Source organism: Aspergillus aculeatinus (assembly GCF_003184765.1).
Source record: "Aspergillus aculeatinus CBS 121060 unplaced genomic scaffold BO66scaffold_27, whole genome shotgun sequence".
Classification (NCBI taxonomy): domain Eukaryota; kingdom Fungi; phylum Ascomycota; class Eurotiomycetes; order Eurotiales; family Aspergillaceae; genus Aspergillus; species Aspergillus aculeatinus.
Genome location: NW_020291496.1, coordinates 425928 through 444704, shown reverse-complemented (window position 1 = coordinate 444704; position 18777 = coordinate 425928). Strand labels below are relative to the sequence as shown.

Sequence of the window (18777 nt, the reverse complement as noted above, 5' to 3'; positions counted from 1 at the left end):
CCGAGAAGGCGGGGGATAGAGATTGAGGTTTTGGGTTTATTCGGGTTTGATATTTCTTTACTTGCTGTTCTTGTTGGTGAAGGATTGTAGGGGAGTATAGAGTATGGTAAGTATATGCATCAAGTAAGATTTTGGGATTTGGTCATCTCCCTCTCGTCGGTTGGCAGCAGAGGGGAGTTGAAGCAATTGAGATGATTAGGCTGAAAGTTTAAGCGCTGCTTGATTTCCATCTAGAGGGCGGGTCGAGTGATGTTTTCATTCTTCTGAAGTCGGCAGCCTTTGTGATTATCAATCTAGAAATAGAAACCACGTGCCTTTGCCAATTATTGGTCCTACGTTACAGGCCCCAATTACGGACTTCCACTGGACCTCGGCCCTGCTTTGAGAGGGGGAGGGGGGTTTGGATGCGGAGAATGACTGGTCAACAGGCAAATTCATACACCTAAACAAGGTCGACACAAAGCAGACAGACTACTTCTTAGCCAAGCTGGAGGGGACGGTTCATGGTGATTAAGTTGCACAGTTATCTATCGTTTCCAGACCGTAGCAGGTACCCTGCCTTTATATACTTCAATTCTATCGATCATACATATCACTAAGCCTTGCGGTGCATAATTCCCGGAGAAGCCTGGTGAAGTATGCGTCAGCGCTTGTCATCTAGGTCCCCAAGTTCCATGAGCTTACCTGGTGGCTGGGGAAGATCAGCGTATCCGCGATCACAACGTTCTCGCGCCGACCAGCGGCAAACACAACAACTTCAGCGATGTCATCGGGGGTGAGGGGTTCGCAGCCACTGCAACAGAGCACATCAGTATATCCTTGGTCTCATTTGTGTAAACAATCTCCAGCTGGGGATGTCATACGCGTAGACTGCATCAGCCTTCTCCTTGTCACCGTAGAATCGCACCACGGAGAACTCCTGTACAGCACAAACAAATATTAGTAAGATTCAGAACGAAGGCCACTATGGAGCTCTCAGGCGACGACTCACGGTTTCCACCTGACCGGGGTCGATTTCGATGATGCGGATTCTCGTCGCAATCAGCTCCTTTCTCAATGCGTCGGTGAAGGACCGGACGGCCGCCTTCGTGGCACAGTAGATGCTTCCGCCGGGGTAAGGTTCGCGGCCAGCAATGCTGCCGATGTTGATGATATCGCCGCGACCGCCGTCGGATCTCTTCTGGAAGATGGGGAGAATGGCCTGGGTCATGTTGATCAATCCGGTCACGTTGGTTGAGAACATGACGTCGATATCCTGAGTGTCGATCTCGGGGGCCTTGGCGACACCCTTAACAAGGCCGCTGATTCTTGAGTGTCAGCCAGGCTTTTGTTTCACTTTTTTGCCTGGGCCATAAATGCACAAGGCCGAATCTTGTCCAGGGAGAGGGGCGTAACGTCGACTCACGCATTGTTCACAAGCACATCGATCTCCTGGAACTCGGCGGGCAGAGACGGCACGAAGTTCTTAATCTCCTCGGAGTTGCTAACATCCAACTGCACGGGGAGGACCTTGACACCCTCACCGACTTCCTCCTTGATCTCCTGGGCGAGCTGCTTCAAAGAGTCGATGCGACGGGCCGTCACGATCAGCTTCAGGTCCTTGGGCGCGGTGCGAGCAAACTCCTTGGCCGTGCTGCGGCCAATACCGGACGAGGCACCGGTGACCACGATGGTCTTGCCCTCGAGGCGCTTTGCCATTGCGGAGGCCATTGTGCGTCTGATGAAAGTGGGCTGGATCGCGGATTGGAACGGGGTTGATCGGGTGAGCGGGGTGAATGCGGAGATGTTCCCGGGGGAGGTCGTCAAGGGAAGCTGTCGCAGGGATCTGGTCGAGGTGAGAAGAGCTCGAAGCAGGCGCATAAGGCAGACGTTAAAGAGATGAGTCAGAAGGATAACGAGAGATAAGGGGGGGCTCAGTTGGCTTTAAATGGAATCGAAGGCGGCCGAACGTCGGCGTTGCGTGCGGGGGAATCCGTCTTTCGTGATTTCGGCGGGGCCCTTTTTTGAGCCGGCTGAAGGTCGCCCCGACACATCGGAGTTCCTTCCCCGATACCCTGCTGCACCGCATACAACTCCGCCGACTCGAAAATCTGCTTGCTGGCTGCAGGACAATGTTGGCAATCGCGCAGCAAAACAAAGCCATTGTGGTCTACAAGCACCCATGAATGTTTCTTTGTCATTCTCTGATCCCAGCCTACCACATGGAGACAGTACAAAGACACACAACTTGAATGCCGGACTTGTCTAACTCCGGAGTTCCTCCTCGTGCCTTGCATGATATCATAAAATCATAACCAAGCAGTACTCAAGATGAGCCCATAGCATGGTCAGAGCTCGGGATCAGATCTAGCGACCTACTATCTACCAGCGTTAGCACTGACATGTGGGTGCAAACACACCAACAACCGGAATATATTGCTATCCCAGCCATGACTTCGAAGTTTCTCGATCCTAAAAGCCTTCGATACGATAACTGCGAACGCGAACAGATCGTAATTCGAAAGAGTACCCAGAACCATTTGTTGTATACAACGGTCGATGTGGCTGTCCAAGTTACCGCTTCTATGCATCATCAAGGAGAAACGGAAATGGCGGTGTCAGCCATGACATAGTAATGACCTCTTCTTAATGATAATTACCATTCCGCAGTTTGGTTTCACTGACCACCCTTGTCTTTGTCTGACTCAAGACAGAAGCTAGAGCCTGGTTATAAATATTCAATGGGTGAACACTTCGAGTACTGCGAGGAATTAAACGATTTAGCGTCTGATCGCCAACATGGATCCTCGGGATATTAACTTCAGAGCCAGAAATGTAAGTGCTATGATGTCTAATAACCATATAACGAGCTTTACTGAACTAGAGGAGACCTACAGGAAGCTCCTCGAGCCTGGATCGCCGTTCAACTGGATGGATGAAGCTTCGGATGACGATATGACTTCGAGAGACGAGATAAGCTCTACCAGCTCGACAGAGACACTAACAGTGTCGGACGAAGTGCTAATGCACGATTTCGATGAGATGGATTTCGACAAGCCCTTAGAGAGTGAGAAGGAAGAGGTATCTGCTGGCACCAGCATGGATTGGACTGCAACCGAGGCGAATGATGAGTCATCTAAGAGGAGTCACGCTATCCAAAGGGCTTACCAGAGTCTCGGCTACAACCTGAATAACTTTCACCAAAGCCAGAGTCTAAATACTGATGGTCATGGCATGGAGCTTGGAGAAGCAGCACGTAATGACTATGGGGGGCTGGCCCCTTCACCGGCCTTTAGCGAGGACATGGAGAGCGCCGAGGTAAGGCTCATCAGGGTCGAAATCGACCATGAATTCGATGCTCGTGAGGCCTACATGCACCACGTAGACGAGTCCGAGTCAGTCCACCACTTCAACTGGTTTGGGGATCCCGTCCCACAAGAGAGTCGGACACCACCGGCGATCTCACTCTTCTTCCAGCTAACCGACCCGAAGGTCCCCAGAGCTGGGGACGAGCTTCGCCTCAAAGCCCTGTTGAAGAATGCTATGGTCTACATAGACCCGGTAGTTGTTGATCTCGAAACTAGAGGACAAAGACTCCCAGGAACGATCACTGACTTCGTTGAATGGGCATCCAAGCTCACGTTCAGGTACTACAGCCCACACGGTTGGTGGCGCAATGATCCCAGGGTAACCAACGATGAGTGTCTGCAAGACCCTGGCAATCCTTATGACTATCTGCTTGAGGACTTTGGTATAGCTACTGGCTTCGTACAGAAAAATAAATTCCCGTCGACCCGGGATTGGTTTGAGAGGCAACAATCGCGGCTTGCCGAGCTCGAACAGACGGATCGAAACCGGCACTTCAGGAGGGAGAAAGAGAAGTCTTGCAAGCCCTCGCCTCTTAGGGAGTCAATTACTTGTGAGCCTGATGAGACACCTCCCCAAATCAGCGCCTTGACGGACAACTCGCTCGAGAGCTTCTCGACTCGAATGAGGATTATGAGCGATGTGCCCCAAAGCGGTGCTAAAACTGGCCTGCGACAAGATCCGCACAGCCCGGACCTTTACACCTTGACCTTGCTACCAGAGTTGTCAGAGGAGGAGGAGGAGCAGTCCAGTCCTGAGGGGGGGGGTAAGGCTCTGAACTGATTGCAGGAAAAAAAGCTGATGCCGAACGTAGAAGTTTTAGTTTCATACTCTCATAATGATAAAAAAAAAAGGGTAAATGATAGAGTGCTGTGTGCTTCTTTTCCATTGTAAGAAAATCCAATTCGCCGAACATAGAATGTGTAGATCATTACCCTGTACTGTTGTGATCTGGCAAACAGTCAATTCAAGAGTAGACTGTTGTTATTGTTCTGATTGTTGTTGTTCCACAGCCCGTGGATCGTCAGGGATAAACATCGCTTGCTGTCTGCCCGTCGGCTGACTGACACTGACTGACCGCTTCGTCTCCTTCCCTCCTTCCCCCTTCTGTCACTGTTTCTTCCCTTTCTCCGGCCAGCGATCATCGCCCACTTTTGACAGTGGCCCCAGAGCCTGATTATCTTCTGCCAATGACAGCTGGCTCATGGGAAGAGAACGGTTCGGTGAGCCCAGCGGCTTAAGTGACTGCGGTGACATAATTGACACTGACCGGGCCATGCCAAAACCGCCCCCCACGCGACGATCCTCGAGTCGAGTTTCCCTTCAAGCTCAACGCAGTGCAAGGCTGTCAACACCACTACCGACCACCGTACTTAGAACCTGGGAGTGGGAGTCAAATCAGTTCAAGGGCTCGAGATATCTCGTCAATCGAAGCTAGGGACACTCTGCCAGCCATTCAGCAAACAACAAACGCTCCCTAAACCTACAGATGCACGGGTCAGTGAGTCTAGTGGGAGCGTACGTTTATTTATCCCATGGCGTTCAATAATTTATGCAACACCATTCAACCATCTCTATTGACTAGACTAGGCTAGAGCCTCGCCATCTCCCAGGAAGCGTTTGTTCTCATTGGACAGTGATGGGGTACTGAAAAGCCTTATTCCAAGCCATGTACATCATTTGCCAAGTCTTGACAATGGGCGTTCATACCAGCTGCGTGGTAGTGCAATCCTTTGCCGTCTCTAGCAGTGATAGCGCCGCGCTATCGACGCCTCATCCCCCTCTTTTTCTCCTGGGACCTGCATCCGAGGCCCCATTGTTTATTGATGATCACCACCGAATCCTTGCGTCCCAATGTTCCGGGAAACCCCCCAAAGCACTCGAAAGTCGAAACAGGACATAATAATGAATGCCGACAGCGGATCCTAGGTCGTTTCCCCAGAAATGATGTATGTCATCTTCTGGAAACCCGACCAGGAGAAGCATTTCTTTCACGAACGTGGTAGATGTGCTGGGGCCGCACGAGATTTCTCGCCCACGTGTGGTGGCGGACCCTTGATTCTGCAGAATCGAACTTTTTCAAGCGCTGTCGTATTTTCTCCTCCTGATATCATGTTCGACATACTACCCAAAATCTACCAAGACCTTACGCGATAACAAAGACCGCTACTTACAATGATGGCGTCCCTTCTTACCGCAGGCGCACTAATCTACAGTTTTCCAACGGTCAAAACAAGTCCACGACCTCAGCCTGAAGGCACAGCAGAATTGATCAGACCTAAAGACCTTAGATGAATCAGGAAACACTAAGTCCCATATGATCGACATTTTATGACTTGCTTCTGGTCCACAGTTCTAACGCCCCCCTTGACACACAATTCCCCCCCCCCTCTTCTGAGACAAACGTAGACACTGGATTTAGCTGCGGGCTAGGTAGGCCAGGAACTGGAATCGAGCGAGGGCCTGCAGAGTAAATCGCGCGCGGACACACAGTCTATCGAGGTTTGCAGACGAAGGTTCTCACCATCTGCTGATCAACCACTGGACAGAGAATGGTCTCCTGCCCTGGCAGAAATTCCCCGGATGGTCGCAAGCCATGGAAAATTAACCATGAAATTTATCAACGTCTAGAGCAGTATTGTCCTAAAAAGGCTATTGCTGTCGAAGATCGCGGCCACTTCGGACACTAGAGGCGACGTGCTCCACTGTGGTGACAATTGGTGCCTATCATGACCCAAATGTGTTCAGAGGACAAGTGCTCGTCAAAGCACCGCACAGAAACCGCCATCACAATCGGCAATGGTTCGCCAACTTCTCGGTCGGCCTTGGATAAACCGGATAGCATTGTTGTTGATAAGCGGAAATTATCAGCCCTGTTGGCTGGACTGGACCCTTCTTATGGTTGAGATTCAAGCAGAGTCCTCGTATTGAAAAGAAAATAAATATCGCCACTCGCCAAACACTCCACTTCTAGGATTTCTTACTGGTCATAATTTGGAAGACTAGTTCTGACCACGAGCAAGTGCAGGCGCACGATCATACCACTTTAGCTTGCAGTAGGAGAAAACTCTCTTGCCAGGCATGCTAAATCCACACCGGCACGATCGGATATTATGATTCGTGCCGCGATCTGAAACCAAGCACATGAATCATGCATTAACTTTCAGAGCAAGGATAGTGTGGAAGACTTGCTTAAGACGCGACGAAGATTATCGATCCCCAACCGATCTTCTAGTTGAGATTGCGCGAGAAATTGATCTCGGATTTGTTTAGATTGATGGTCGTATACTCAGCATATCGACATTCAACTTGAAACGAGCAAATAATCAGATTCTTTCTCGCTGTGGAGCGGAGACTGGCCTCTCATGTACACTCTCTCTTGACCGCACAACACTTGCCGAGCAGCACTAAACCGCACAGGGCAGTTATACAAGACTGAGTCGAGTAAAAATATGGCGACGTTCCATGGATCGAAGCCCGGAACGAGGCACCAGTTGACAGAGCGGAAGGTGCCAGAGAGCCATCGATTCTGGGTCTGCTGCTAAATACGCATCGCCATTGACTAATCTTCTCTGCGAGCCTCGTGCCTTCCTCCACCTTGCCCACGACACCGGTGGAGCCCGACGGCTTAGTCGCATAGATCATTACTACAATCTGAATGGCACCCCCCTCAGCTCCTAACCACATCCCGGACAAGACCGAGCTCAGGTCGTTCACTCGACAAGGAACAATGCTGCCCATCAGCCCTCTTTCAGCTTCTCTTACGCTATTGAGTACTATCAAACTTTGAGCCAGTGCGGGGATCGTCTCCATAGGCCGAGTAGTAGAAGGAACTGTACAAATAAAAGCCATGTCGTTACCGCACCGGTTCCTTCCAACTAAACTCTACTGCAGACGCTTCGACCAACCCACCCACTCTCTTTTAACCCCATTGATCTCCAATTGAACCCATGCGGTTTACCTCATCCTGATATCTAGGTTGCGAAACCTGGAGAGGGCATCCTACTTCACCTCGGCGGACATACAGCAAGCGGGCGCCACAGCCACCTATACTCAGAAAAACGCTCTTTGCTTACAGCTCACACCCCCACGGCCCTACCTACTCGATTCATTCCCTCCACGAACCACAATCAAACCAATATGGACATAATCAGAGAACATCTTTTGTTTCCCAGGATATCGGGAGATGGTGCAGAACGTGGTCAGCGAGCACTGGTGGTGACAGCCGTGCTCACCGGCTTTTCGGTTGTTATTGTCGCTATGCGGATGTATGCGCGTCTCGGTTTGATGAAACTAAAGGGTCGCGAGGATTACATGATTCTCATATCTCTGGTATGCCTCTCTGGACGACGTGATTGGAGTTCGGACATTTACTGACATGCACCTGGCAGATACTGGCGTGTACATACCTTGGCCTGGTTGGTGCTGGTAAGACCTCAGAACTTGTGACACCGAGCGACTCCCATCTAATATACTCCAGAGGTACACTTCGGACTTGGGATGCACTCTTCCCAGCTTCAAGATCGTATTCTGAAGGAGCAGCTGAAGGTAAGGCGCTTGAGCGTGCCACGCAGACAGAACTAATAACTAACGATTGGCTTCTTAGCGACTATGGGCTGCGATCCCGTTCTACAACGCCAGCCTGATCTTCACCAAGTTCTCCATTCTTTTCCAATACTTGCGGATTTTCCCCGACCGCCGTTTTCGACTGGCCTGTTATGTTGTGCTAGGCATCGTGGCTACCTACGGAACGTGGGCGGTCGTCAGCGGCTTCTTGAACTGCGTGCCGGTCTCCAGATTCTGGGATCGCACTGTTTCGGGGTACTGTCTCAATTTCGAAGCGGTCTGGTTCTTCAACGCCTCTATGAACATCGCCACCGACGTGACATTGCTGGTGTTGCCGATGCCGCTTTTGTCGCAACTGCAGCTTCCGCGAGCGCAGAAGTTCGCGCTCATGGGTGTTTTCGCTATTGGTGGACTGTGCGTGTCTTCCTAACCACCAATCCAGTTTTGAGTTTGTGGCTAACCCATTGTATAGAGTCGTTATCACTAGTATCCTGCGTCTCTCCTCGTTGCGTTCTGTCGCCCAGAACAGTGACACTTCCTGTGAGTAGTCCCCTTCTATCGACCTGGCATCACTTTCCTTGCTGACAACCATCATCATCAATCAGGGAGCAACGTCGGCGCCGCCTACTGGACCGCCGCAGAATGCAACGTCGCCATCATCTGCGCGTGCCTGCCCTTCCTCCGCCCCATCGTCAGCCGCCTCTTCCCCAAGTTCCTGTCCACCAACAGCTACAACCGCTACACGCGCAATCCCACCGTGTCTGTCAGCCGCATGACCGCCACCCGCATGACCGCGCAGTCCCATCGCCACAAGGTCGAGCTTTACTCCCAGGACCGCGACTACGACATGTACACCATCGACGTCAAGTCCGGCGAGGCCAGCCATGTCGGCGCAGCCGGCGGTGCCTTTGGCGGCATTGAAGTGCGGACGGAGATGATCCAGGAGTCGTCGCATCACGGCGAATCCACCAGCCAGCGCCGATTGGTGGTGGATGTATAACGATCTATGCTTTACTATCACTTTCGCTTACCCTAACGATCTTTTTGTCTCACTACGTTTCCCAGCCTCGGATCTCCGGACTTGCCTACCCATCACTTCTCTCTTTACTGTCTCACATATACCCCCGCGCTTCTTTCTTATTATATTTCTGTGCCTGTCAGCCGCCGAGAGATCTTCTACATAACTAATGCATAGAAGGCTAATCGTTAATGAACTATCATGAACCTATTGAATTGTTCTATTCCGTTGCTTGCAGAGGATGTTTACCAGACCCAGTACTGTACACGGGGCTCATGGTCGATTCAGATATTATTGGATTGTAGAATGGTCCATGCTCAACGTTATCTCCTGCTATTCAGGGTACAGTACAGCTACTTTCCAGCAGGTGTAGACTGAGTTGTCCCCAGCTTTTTAGTCGTTTGTTTTAATCCAGCCCAACCCCCATCATTGTAGCAGGTCTCTAACCGAGCGATTCCAATCTACCCACCAACCCACCACTATCCGTACCATGCCACAGCGTAACCCTTATCCCCAGCGCAGTCTAGGAAGGAAGGATGCGGATGCTCCCGCCAGTGTCGAAGTTCAAGAGAGGGGCTTTGCGAGCCTGGAGGTAAGCTACGCTACTCAGGCTATGCTAAGCCAAGCCAGCTAAGCTTCTCACACTTAAGAGTGATACACTAATTATAACCTAGCAAGACCGAGTACTCTATATCCTCTCTCTATCCAAGGAATCTTGTTATTTTCTCTCTCTCTCTCTTTTGGTTTCATTTCGCGGTTCCTTCCTATATTCAATGTATGCCGCCGAGCTCGATGATTGGGTGGAGTGGTGGAATGACTCCAGGGTGCACTGCACTACTCAATACTGTGGCATAACCATAATAAGTGTATGTACACTGCAGGTTGCGGGCGATTTGCCCCTCTGTCGATGAGAGTGAAACAGATACGTACAGTGAAGCACTGCACTGCCTATCAATAGGATATGTTGTGGATGTGCATCAAATATTTCTGGGTACAGTGAGTATTTCTTCCCCGGCTACGGTCCGTGCGCAGGATTTACCCGCTCCAGGGATCAGGGGTTTGTTTGATGGGGTTGTTTTTCTCGGCTGAGAATGCTTGTGTGTTTGTCTATGTTTTTGTTTGGGTCCTACGTAAACCAGTGCTCTTGGAGAGTACCAAGCAAAGCTGCCGAGCAAGCTAAGGCCATGCAAGCCGGAAAGTAAGCGATTCTTCAGATTTCATCTATCATGCATCATGCAACGATCCTTTAGTCTTCCCACTAGTGTATGCAAGTTTCGTCATCTTTATGCTAGTTTGGGGATATCAAGTACAGAGAAATGCCCGATCAGGGCACCCTGAAAACACCCGATGAAGACCAAGGCGGAGATATTATGTTCATTTCGGGTCACACTGCGTGGTGAGGCAGCAGAGATTTGTGCATGTGTCCGTCTGGCGGAGGTAATGTATCGAATCATTGAAGTATAGTGGTATCATAAAGAGTTCAAAAAGTCGGACTTCTTCCGAAGATCTTGTCTGATGTGAGGTATAAAGAAGATGGGGAGGAGGAGGAGGATGATGGTGGTGGTGGTGAATGATAGAACCATGAACAAGGTCTAGTCGCGTCGCTAGTAACATGCATGAAGCACTCATATGCAAATATGCAGGTATGCAGGAGGGTATGGTGAAGAAGAAAAAGTAAGCAAGGGCCCAACGCTCTAAAAGGCCCCAAACACCCAACGCGCTTGATAATGCAATAGCCAGAAAATGGTGCCATGTATCGAGAAAGTAAATGGTGGTCGTTAGCTTCGTATGCGTGAGTGGTGACACTCTGCTAATTTTGAATAGGGTTTGGCAAATGGTGTGAGGTGCGTGTGGTTGATCTTAACCGGCCCTGGGGGGGTTGCGACTTTTTGACAGTCGTATGCTTCGTCGCAGCGTGGCCTTGGGCTCTTCACTAGGTTCAGTCGGCTGTCGACTAGCGGCTTCTGTAGGAGCGGAAGCTGCCGTTCGGAACTTAATCTTGAGCTTGGGGTCCTTCTTCGAAGCATCGGTGCCGTCGCTGGCTGGCTCCGAGAAGGAATTAGTTTCGGTTTGCTCGGGGGTCGTGCTGCCGGTGGACTGCTTCTTGGGTGCAACTGTGTCAGGACTAACCCGCAGTCGCAGAGAAACAAGATCGTTCTGATCATCTCTGAAGGCAATTCCGACGGTCACATCGGGAAGAATGCGTCGTTTATTCTCCCGAACCCGCGTGCGCCGAACGGCCGGCCGGGGGTTCTCTTCAGCTTCGCTTTCATCCGCGGAGCGTTTGCTGCCCGTACTGAATGGAGATGAAGATCGCGAGGACGGTTGCAGGCGCGACTTCATGATAGCCTTCGAGGTGGGCGCATCTGCTTCGCTACAGTTGGCGTCTTCACCGATCAGGTTGATAAAAGCCCGGTCGATGTTACCACGGCACTGTTGCAGCATGCCTACAATGGTCTCGCGGTCGTATTTGCCCCCGAGACCCTCCTGGATGGCCGAGATTTTCCACGGGGTGGCCACGTCCACGACAGTCGAGCTAGCGGAAGAAGCTTCCTCTTGACGCTCCTTGTCAATGGGTGCTATAGAAGGTGGTCCAGTATGCGGCCCGCTCGTATGTCGGACCGACGAATAATGATGAAAATCCTACGCGGAGGGTTAGAACGTCACCTACGCCATAGTGTTTGTGTTACTTACGTGAAATGCGATGTGCACTTTCTCTCGGTGTTCATCGACGGGCGCGTGAACATCACGGAAGTTCTGGATTCCATACATCGTGTAGACGTCCACATCCCTCTTGAAAGATTGGCAGAATGCCTGGATCTCTTCAGCGCCACCCCAGACGCCTTTCTTTCGCGATTCAGCCACTCTAGTGTCGAAGCTACGCTCCTTATCCCGGGCCGAGAGGGGCGCGGGACTGGCTGATGACGAGGAGCAATAGGTTTGCCTGGCTGCTTTGGCTGCTGCGCGGCGTGGTGCCCTGCGTTCTCCGCCAGCCGCAGCTATGAAGCTCATGAAGTAATCCTTGTTGGCCAAGATGTGATCCGCGAGACGAACACGGATTTGGTCAGCGTGGAGGAAGTCGCCGTACAATTGATCGGAAAGGGCATAGTACAGGCAATTGCCTACAATTGACGGTCAGAAAACAGGGCACACTAGAGTAGGAGCGCCAAGGGACAAGCTAGCTGGCCAATGGCGGGCAAAGAGCAACGTACCGTCGCCCTCGGTCGGGAGCGCATAGAGCCCTAGCTCGTTGAGACACGGAATCTCCAAGCATTCGGCCTCGGCGGCCTTTTGGCGCGTACTTCTAGACGATTTGGAGGGCTTTGGTTGGGGTTGAGGTTGATTGCCCACCGTCTCAACGGCGGGAGTACTGGAATAATGCTGACGGGGGGCCGCGACTATGGGCACAATTCTGCCACCGTTCGGAACGTCCGCCATAGTTGGTTATAGTGTCTGCTCGACGAGATGCACTCATTTGTGGAACGAACAACAAGATACGGAGAGGTTCGTCGAGCAGAGAGAGAGAAAATAAGAGATGAAGAATGTGGGGAGGGGGAGAGAGAGGAGAAAAAATAGTCACTATGAATATAAATGAGAGGGAGAGGGGGAGGGGAGGGGGAAGGGAAGAAAGTGTTATTCAGGCAAGGAATAAAGTAGAGAGTGGTAAATGGGAAGGAAGAAAAGGCGGGAGGAAGAAAAGCAACACACGATCTACGGGAGTACACGCGAGACTTTTCTTTTCGGACGGCGAACTGCGGAGGAGGCGTCTGTTATGCTTGTACGTACATCCCTCTTACCAAGGGTTTTTTTTTATTACGCTCCGGGATCAGAGGCGGTGAGCTAATAATCAGCTCATGATTGGGTCATTCACCGGGGCGGTAGCAGTCGATGACGAAAGGTATACAGAGCTATTACTAGGTGGTTACCGACCTATAGTACCTAACTTACCTCTCCTTCAATCGAGTCTTTTTGCGCATCCGCGGGGAGCGGTCACTCCAGCCCAACATTGAATCGGTCAGAGCCATGCTATTGTTCCAAGCTTCCGGTTGAGAACATATTCACCTCTCTTCAATGAGGGGAAGCCACCTCATTCAGACTGTCTGCCCACTTTCAATGCCCAGAGGCCTGAAAGACCCTATCGGTAACGGGCTCTGCAGATCGGTAATCAATCCTTACACACAGTCCCCTCCCCACAACACTCTCCGAGTCCATCAAATGAGGACGCGTTCCTTACTGTAACTTACCACGTTCGTCCATGGATGGCGCGCTTCATTCATCCTCGAATCCGATCCCACAACCGAATAAGCGTGATGAATTGAGAGTGCACTGACTGCCCTTGATCTAGGATGGAAATCTTGGAGAAAGCACTTAGGCAGTCAAGCACTCAAAACACACCGCCCAATTCACATAAAACGGTTAAACCGCGATCGCCCCCCCGACGCGACTCCGCTATTGGATCCTTCTGCGTTGTTGGTGCATGAAGTGACCTGTCGGACGGTCCATTGGCAAGGACTTGGATGTCTGGAGAAGCAAGGCTGCAGAACACGGACATAACTGCACAACATGGACGTGAGCTGTCAGCGAGTCAATGGCTCCGTTCCTGGGCGTATGGTTGCCAGATCGATGGCAGTAGGTGTCACGCTGCTTCGCTGACCAGATTGACTTCATTGCTTTTCGGCGAAGACGGCTGTCCACTCGGTCCGTGATCGGACTCCAATGGTAGTGCTGCCGATTGATCTAGTGGAGCACGGGGCCATTTTGAATGGACCCTGCCTGTGCTTTTAGCCTTTTGATCGAGTAGTCACATCCTATCTTAAGATGATTGGCAGGAGAAAGACTGTGCTCGCGTTCTGCAATCTTTCTTGAGATATGACGTCAACGCGATTGGGTGCGTGCCGCCTGAAAGATCCCATCGAGACATCTTATCCTATCCTATCCAGTCTTGATGCCTGAGGACGGGGTTGTCGCATTCCGGCTTGGCGGGAAGCCCCCCCAGTCTACGGCAGTCTTACTCTACCTAGTTAGTCCCCGGCTGAGCGGGGGTGGCTCTCTCTTATCAATCCGGACCGCATCCCAATTGCCCGCATGCGATAAGCTCTGTTTGTGCAGGGGAAGCGTTCGTTATCATTCCTTAGTTGACTGACTCACAGCAACTAACTTAAATAATCACCTATTTACCAGCCTACTCTCGTAATCCTCCCTGGGGATACGCCTTCTATTGACTCGATAGACTCACCCCCCCCCCCCAACAGTAGCAGTTTCAATGGCGACAAACAAGATCGTGGTTCTGGGGTATGCTTGACCCCGCCTGTTGTCTGCGGAGCTCATACTGACCTCTGGTCTCAGAGCCGGTGTGTCTGGATTGACCACTGCGTATCTTCTTTCGAAGGACCCCTCGAATAGTATCACCGTTCTCGCGAAGCACATGCCTGGCGACTATGATATAGAATATGCCTCCCCGTGGGCTGGGGCCAATTATCTCCCGTACGTTCCTTCGCAAAGAATAATGATGACAATGGAGTCCAGCGTACTGACTGAACAATTGGCAGTGTGGGCAAGCGTGGAAGTGACCATGAGAGATGGGAGCGCAACACTTGGCCAGCATTGAAGGAGCTGACCGAGAAGCATCCCGAGGCAGGACTTCATTTCCAAGGTATGAACATCACTTATCCCCCTCCCCATCCTGCCATTAGAGTTAACTCGCCTGCAGAAACAATCGTCTACAACCGCACCAAAGACCAAGGATCCGCAACCGGGGACTGGTTCTCCGAGCTGGTGCAAAAGAACCCCTGGTATAAGGATGTTGTGCCGGACGTGTGTACCCTTGAACCCGCCCCGATCCCCGCCAGACAACCAGGCTAACGAACCCGGGCCAGTTCCAAGAGATCCCCGCCGACCAGCTAGCCCCGGGCATCGACAACGCCTCCCAATTCACCTCCGTCTGCATCAACACGGCAATCTACCTCCCCTGGCTAGTGGGCCAATGCCGGCGCAACGGGGTGGTCTTCAAGCGCGGCGTCCTCAAGCACATCAGCGACGCCGCTAACACTCCCCACCACCACACGGGCCACAAGCCCGACGTGGTCGTGAACTGCACGGGGCTCGCGTCCCGCACGCTCGGCGGCGTCCAGGATGCCAAGCTCTACCCGGCGCGCGGGCAGATCGTCGTGGTGCGCAACGACCCGGGCCAGATGGTGTCGATCTCGGGCTCCGACGACGGCGAGGACGAGGTCGTCTACGTGATGACGCGCGCCGCGGGCGGCGGCACCGTCATCGGCGGCTCCTACCAGAAGCACCAGTGGGACCCCCTGCCGGACCCCAACCTGGCCGTGCGCATTATGAAGCGCGCCGTCGCGCTGTGCCCCGCCCTGGTGCGCGACGGCCAGGGCATCGAGGGCCTTGACGTCGTCCGCCACGGCGTCGGCCTGCGGCCCCTCCGCGAGGGCGGGCCCCGCGTCGCCGCCGACCGCATCGACGGCGTCGCCGTCGTCCACAACTACGGTCATGGCGGGTTCGGGTACCAGGCCTCGTTCGGCTGCGCGGAGGAGGCCGTCCGCTTGGTGCAGAGCTCCTTGTCCGGCCGCGCCAAGCTTTAGCTCACTTGTGCGAGTGCTTGCGATGGGCTTTCTGTGTATATACTTGCATATTTGCACGTAGATCCAACATTGAAGCATCTGTCTATTCTTCAAAATCAATGGATCTCGTAGTGAAAGACCATAGATCGTATTCACGAAAGTGCCAAGCTTCCGCTTTTGCCCCGGAACAACATCTGAGAGCGAATAGGCCCGGGGCGGAGGTGGGGTTGAACCGGGGGAAGTTCTTATTTCATGATGACGCCATCATCGTCCGCGGAGAAATCATACGAGCACAATAATCAGTCCCGGTTTCCCCAGACTCACAGTCAGTAAAGACGAATGCTTTGGACCAAAACAATTTGTCCACTTAGCATTGTTGCGCTATCACGCACGTTCCTCTCTACTTCTAATTAAACGAGATTCTCTTTCTATTGTTTCCGCTCACTGAATATCTAGGGTTTAGACCGCCGAAATGAAGTACAAATCCCCGCAGGTGGAGGACTATCCCGAAACCGAGGACGGCACGCCCACCATCCCCCCGAAGCGCAAACTCGATCAGAGGGATCTCGGTGATGAGTTGGGTACTGGACAGGCTAGCGCTGAAGCCGAGCGGGAGCGTGACCAGCCGCCTAGCAAGTTTGTCAAGAAAGATGCGGGGACAGGGGATGATGCTGAGGAGCAGGTAATTCAGGATGTGGCGGAAGAGGAGGATGAGGGGTATGATGGGCAGGTTGAGAGTATTGATGATGAGGAGGATGAGGATGGTGCTTTGGAGCAGGATGATGGAGGTGATGAACAAGAAGAAGAAGAAGAGGAGGAGGGGGAAGAGGAGAAGGATATTGATCAAGAAGAGGATAGATCAGAAGAGCCCACTCCCGAAGAACCACAAAGCCCTACAACGATCAGCAAGCCGAAGCTGCAAAAAGCGGTCCAAGACTACGGGCGTCTCCCGCTCTTCGGGACAACAATTGCGGAAGGAACCCTGCATGGCTCACCAGAGACGCTACTCGCGATGGTCATCGATGCGATGCTCAAGTCGCGTCCGATCTCCCATGACCTTTCGCAGCGCGCAGTCAACCATCTCATTGAGGTTGGGTTCCATGATATCCGCAAGCTGAGCGAAAGTAGTTGGGAGGAGCGGGCGATGGCCCTGAAGGATGGTGGCTACAATCGGTATCGAGAGCAAGGGGCGACGAATTTGGGGAAAATGGTGGAGTTGATCAATGATAAGTATGGTATGTTTTGCGCTCCTCGAGTCGCATCTGGGTGATGATTTTGGCCTGAGCTAAGCTAAAGGCACATTAGAGGGTGATCTCAACAACCTACTGAAGAAAGCGAACAATGACCGGAAGAAGACCCGGCAGCTCATCAAGGAGATCAAGGGTCTCGGGGATCTAGGGGCGGATCTCTTCCTCAACAATGTCCAGAGCGTCTGGCCCTCGATGGCCCCGTTCCTGGACGGGCGCAGTCTGGAGACAGCTGATAAGGTCGGACTGGGCACGGACTTGGAGGCGATCTATGCGGAGCTGGGGCGCGACTGTGTGAGTATGAGCCGGCTGGCTAACGGACTGTCTGCTGTCAGGCTTGAGAGGAAGCAGGGTGATCTCATGGCGTCGTAAAGATCTACTGTACTGTACTGTGCTGTGCTTGCACGATTTGTGCACACGTCCACTGGGCGAGGTGTATGGCTTGACATGCTTTGAGTTTTGCAGGTGTATTAGAAACCCGGGTCTGTCATGTATCACAGATACTGTGACTTCAGCGTTGTACAGCGCGTGCGGCCATTATTCAGTTATCAGATATTTGTCGCATGGGATCTGAAAACGCCCTATCATCTCACAAAGCGGATATCATGGCAACCTAGCGTGAGGTATGACGTCGACGGCTGTAGCGACGCCCGACTGTCTTGAACCCATGATAGTGGGAGTCTTTTAGGCATTGAGTAGTGACAAGCAGATGTGCATGCAAGCCTCATTAAAGAAATGATATTCTTGCCAACATGAGCCACTATTCACATATGAAAATAGCTGGTAGCTGATTTCTGACAACCAAACATAGCCTGGTTGCAATCTCGCGTGGATGCGATCAGATCCGGCGATTGCTGAGTCATGGGTAAGGTTGGCCTTGGCGGACCCGCAGCTTGCGACAGCGCGACAACTCGAAAGAGCTTAAGCCTCAACCATCTCTCCGATCTCCCTTCCGCACTCTCCGTCTCCTTCATTTCCTTCCTGCTGCCTGCTCAGGACTCTTAGCTCCAAAGGTGAGTCTGAGTTTCCCTTGATATTGCTGGCTGCGGGTTGGAGTCAAGCTCACTGAGTCGACTATCTTTCATCTAGCCACTCAGGTATGACTGATAGGCGACAACAGCTCGTCTCCGCCGCTGCCAGGTTCACCTAAGCGTTGAATTCCAACTAACGTGATTGCTTGATAGACACTCTTCCCTCTTCCCGATCCTACTCGGCTGCTTCTGCCACTAGAACGAAAGCTTCACCACCATCGAGTATATACGCAGTTGCGTCGACCTAATCGCGAAAATGGATCTCTCCAACATCTTGTACGTCGGACCCGTTTCCAGACTCCATCATCGTCATCATCGCAAGCACAGCAGCTAACGAGACTCTTACACCCAGCCGAATCGTCAACATCGTCGTCGGTGTGCTCATGGTCCTGGGTGGTATTTCCCAGTTCTTCCCTGCGTCCATGAGCTCCATCATTGTCGGCGTCTATGTGATTATCTTTGGTCTTCGTAAGTTTCATACTATCACCACCATGCAATAGGGCGAGACTAACCGCGATGCCCAGTTGTTGGTGGATTGGAATTCCTGCCGAACGTCCCCGACTACGTCTACCGCTACGCGTCTTTCCTTTTCTCCTTCCTGGGACGTGGTGGCTGTAAGTTTGCGCTGCGTTGGAGATAGAATCTTTGTATGTGTTTGCGCTAACATCGGGAATCAGTCTACATCTTCGTCGGGTCGATCATGTTGCACGACAACGTCCTGCGCTATATTGCGGGCTCCATCGTCGGCTTCATCGGTCTGGGATACATTGCCCTGGAGTTCATTCCCTCCATCGAGCCTCCGTCCAACATGCGCGAGACCGACCAGGGTTGGGGCGCTGAGCAGGTCTAAGCATGGTGCGCGCGTTGCAGGAACAGTCGGGCGATGTGGCCTCGTGTGATCTCTGCACACGTGCTCGGACAAAGGTTGGTGCTACTCAAATCTGCAGCCGCTGCCCTTGTCACCACGAACGGGCAAGCGTCGGGGCTATGTCAGT

The 18777-nt window shown here is 52.3% G+C and overlaps 7 protein-coding genes across 7 annotated transcripts; 5 read left to right on the top strand and 2 right to left on the bottom strand.

Annotated features, from left to right (window-relative positions):
• Positions 1–500: 500 nt before the first annotated feature.
• On the bottom strand, positions 501–1949 carry BO66DRAFT_392360 (SDR family oxidoreductase). Its single transcript, XM_025647478.1, has 5 exons — positions 1406–1949; positions 992–1301; positions 864–919; positions 685–793; positions 501–628 (listed from the first exon to the last, which is right to left on the bottom strand). The coding sequence occupies exons 1-5, from the start codon at positions 1858–1860 to the stop codon at positions 596–598; spliced, it is 963 nt and encodes a 320-aa protein (XP_025503510.1). The 5' UTR covers positions 1861–1949; the 3' UTR covers positions 501–595.
• Positions 1950–2778: 829 nt separating this feature from the next.
• On the top strand, positions 2779–4128 carry BO66DRAFT_402028 (uncharacterized protein; the record flags this gene model as incomplete). Its single annotated transcript, XM_025648791.1, has 2 exons — positions 2779–2814; positions 2866–4128. 2 exons carry the CDS (start codon positions 2779–2781, stop codon positions 4126–4128), a joined length of 1299 nt encoding a protein of 432 aa, XP_025503509.1.
• A 3357-nt stretch (positions 4129–7485) lies between these two features.
• On the top strand, positions 7486–8911 carry BO66DRAFT_375419 (PTH11-like integral membrane protein; the record flags this gene model as incomplete). The annotated part of the gene is made up of 6 exons (XM_025645646.1): positions 7486–7677; positions 7737–7773; positions 7826–7893; positions 7952–8325; positions 8384–8451; positions 8517–8911. The coding sequence occupies 6 exons, from the start codon at positions 7486–7488 to the stop codon at positions 8909–8911; spliced, it is 1134 nt and encodes a 377-aa protein (XP_025503508.1).
• A 1878-nt stretch (positions 8912–10789) lies between these two features.
• Positions 10790–12367, bottom strand: BO66DRAFT_402026 (OTU domain-containing protein; the record flags this gene model as incomplete). The annotated part of the gene is made up of 3 exons (XM_025648790.1): positions 10790–11572; positions 11624–12051; positions 12142–12367. 3 exons carry the CDS (start codon positions 12365–12367, stop codon positions 10790–10792), a joined length of 1437 nt encoding a protein of 478 aa, XP_025503507.1.
• Positions 12368–14192: 1825 nt separating this feature from the next.
• BO66DRAFT_429212 (FAD-dependent oxidoreductase) lies at positions 14193–15525 on the top strand (the record flags this gene model as incomplete). Its single annotated transcript, XM_025650442.1, has 5 exons — positions 14193–14221; positions 14276–14413; positions 14479–14582; positions 14640–14743; positions 14806–15525. 5 exons carry the CDS (start codon positions 14193–14195, stop codon positions 15523–15525), a joined length of 1095 nt encoding a protein of 364 aa, XP_025503506.1.
• A 283-nt stretch (positions 15526–15808) lies between these two features.
• On the top strand, positions 15809–17380 carry BO66DRAFT_392356 (uncharacterized protein). The gene is made up of 2 exons (XM_025647477.1): positions 15809–16739; positions 16810–17380. Exons 1-2 carry the CDS (start codon positions 15977–15979, stop codon positions 17121–17123), a joined length of 1077 nt encoding a protein of 358 aa, XP_025503505.1. The 5' UTR covers positions 15809–15976; the 3' UTR covers positions 17124–17380.
• Positions 17381–18038: 658 nt separating this feature from the next.
• BO66DRAFT_439096 (TVP15 family protein) lies at positions 18039–18632 on the top strand (the record flags this gene model as incomplete). The annotated part of the gene is made up of 4 exons (XM_025651130.1): positions 18039–18058; positions 18135–18250; positions 18307–18396; positions 18460–18632. The coding sequence occupies 4 exons, from the start codon at positions 18039–18041 to the stop codon at positions 18630–18632; spliced, it is 399 nt and encodes a 132-aa protein (XP_025503504.1).
• Between the last annotated feature and the right edge of the window lie 145 nt (positions 18633–18777).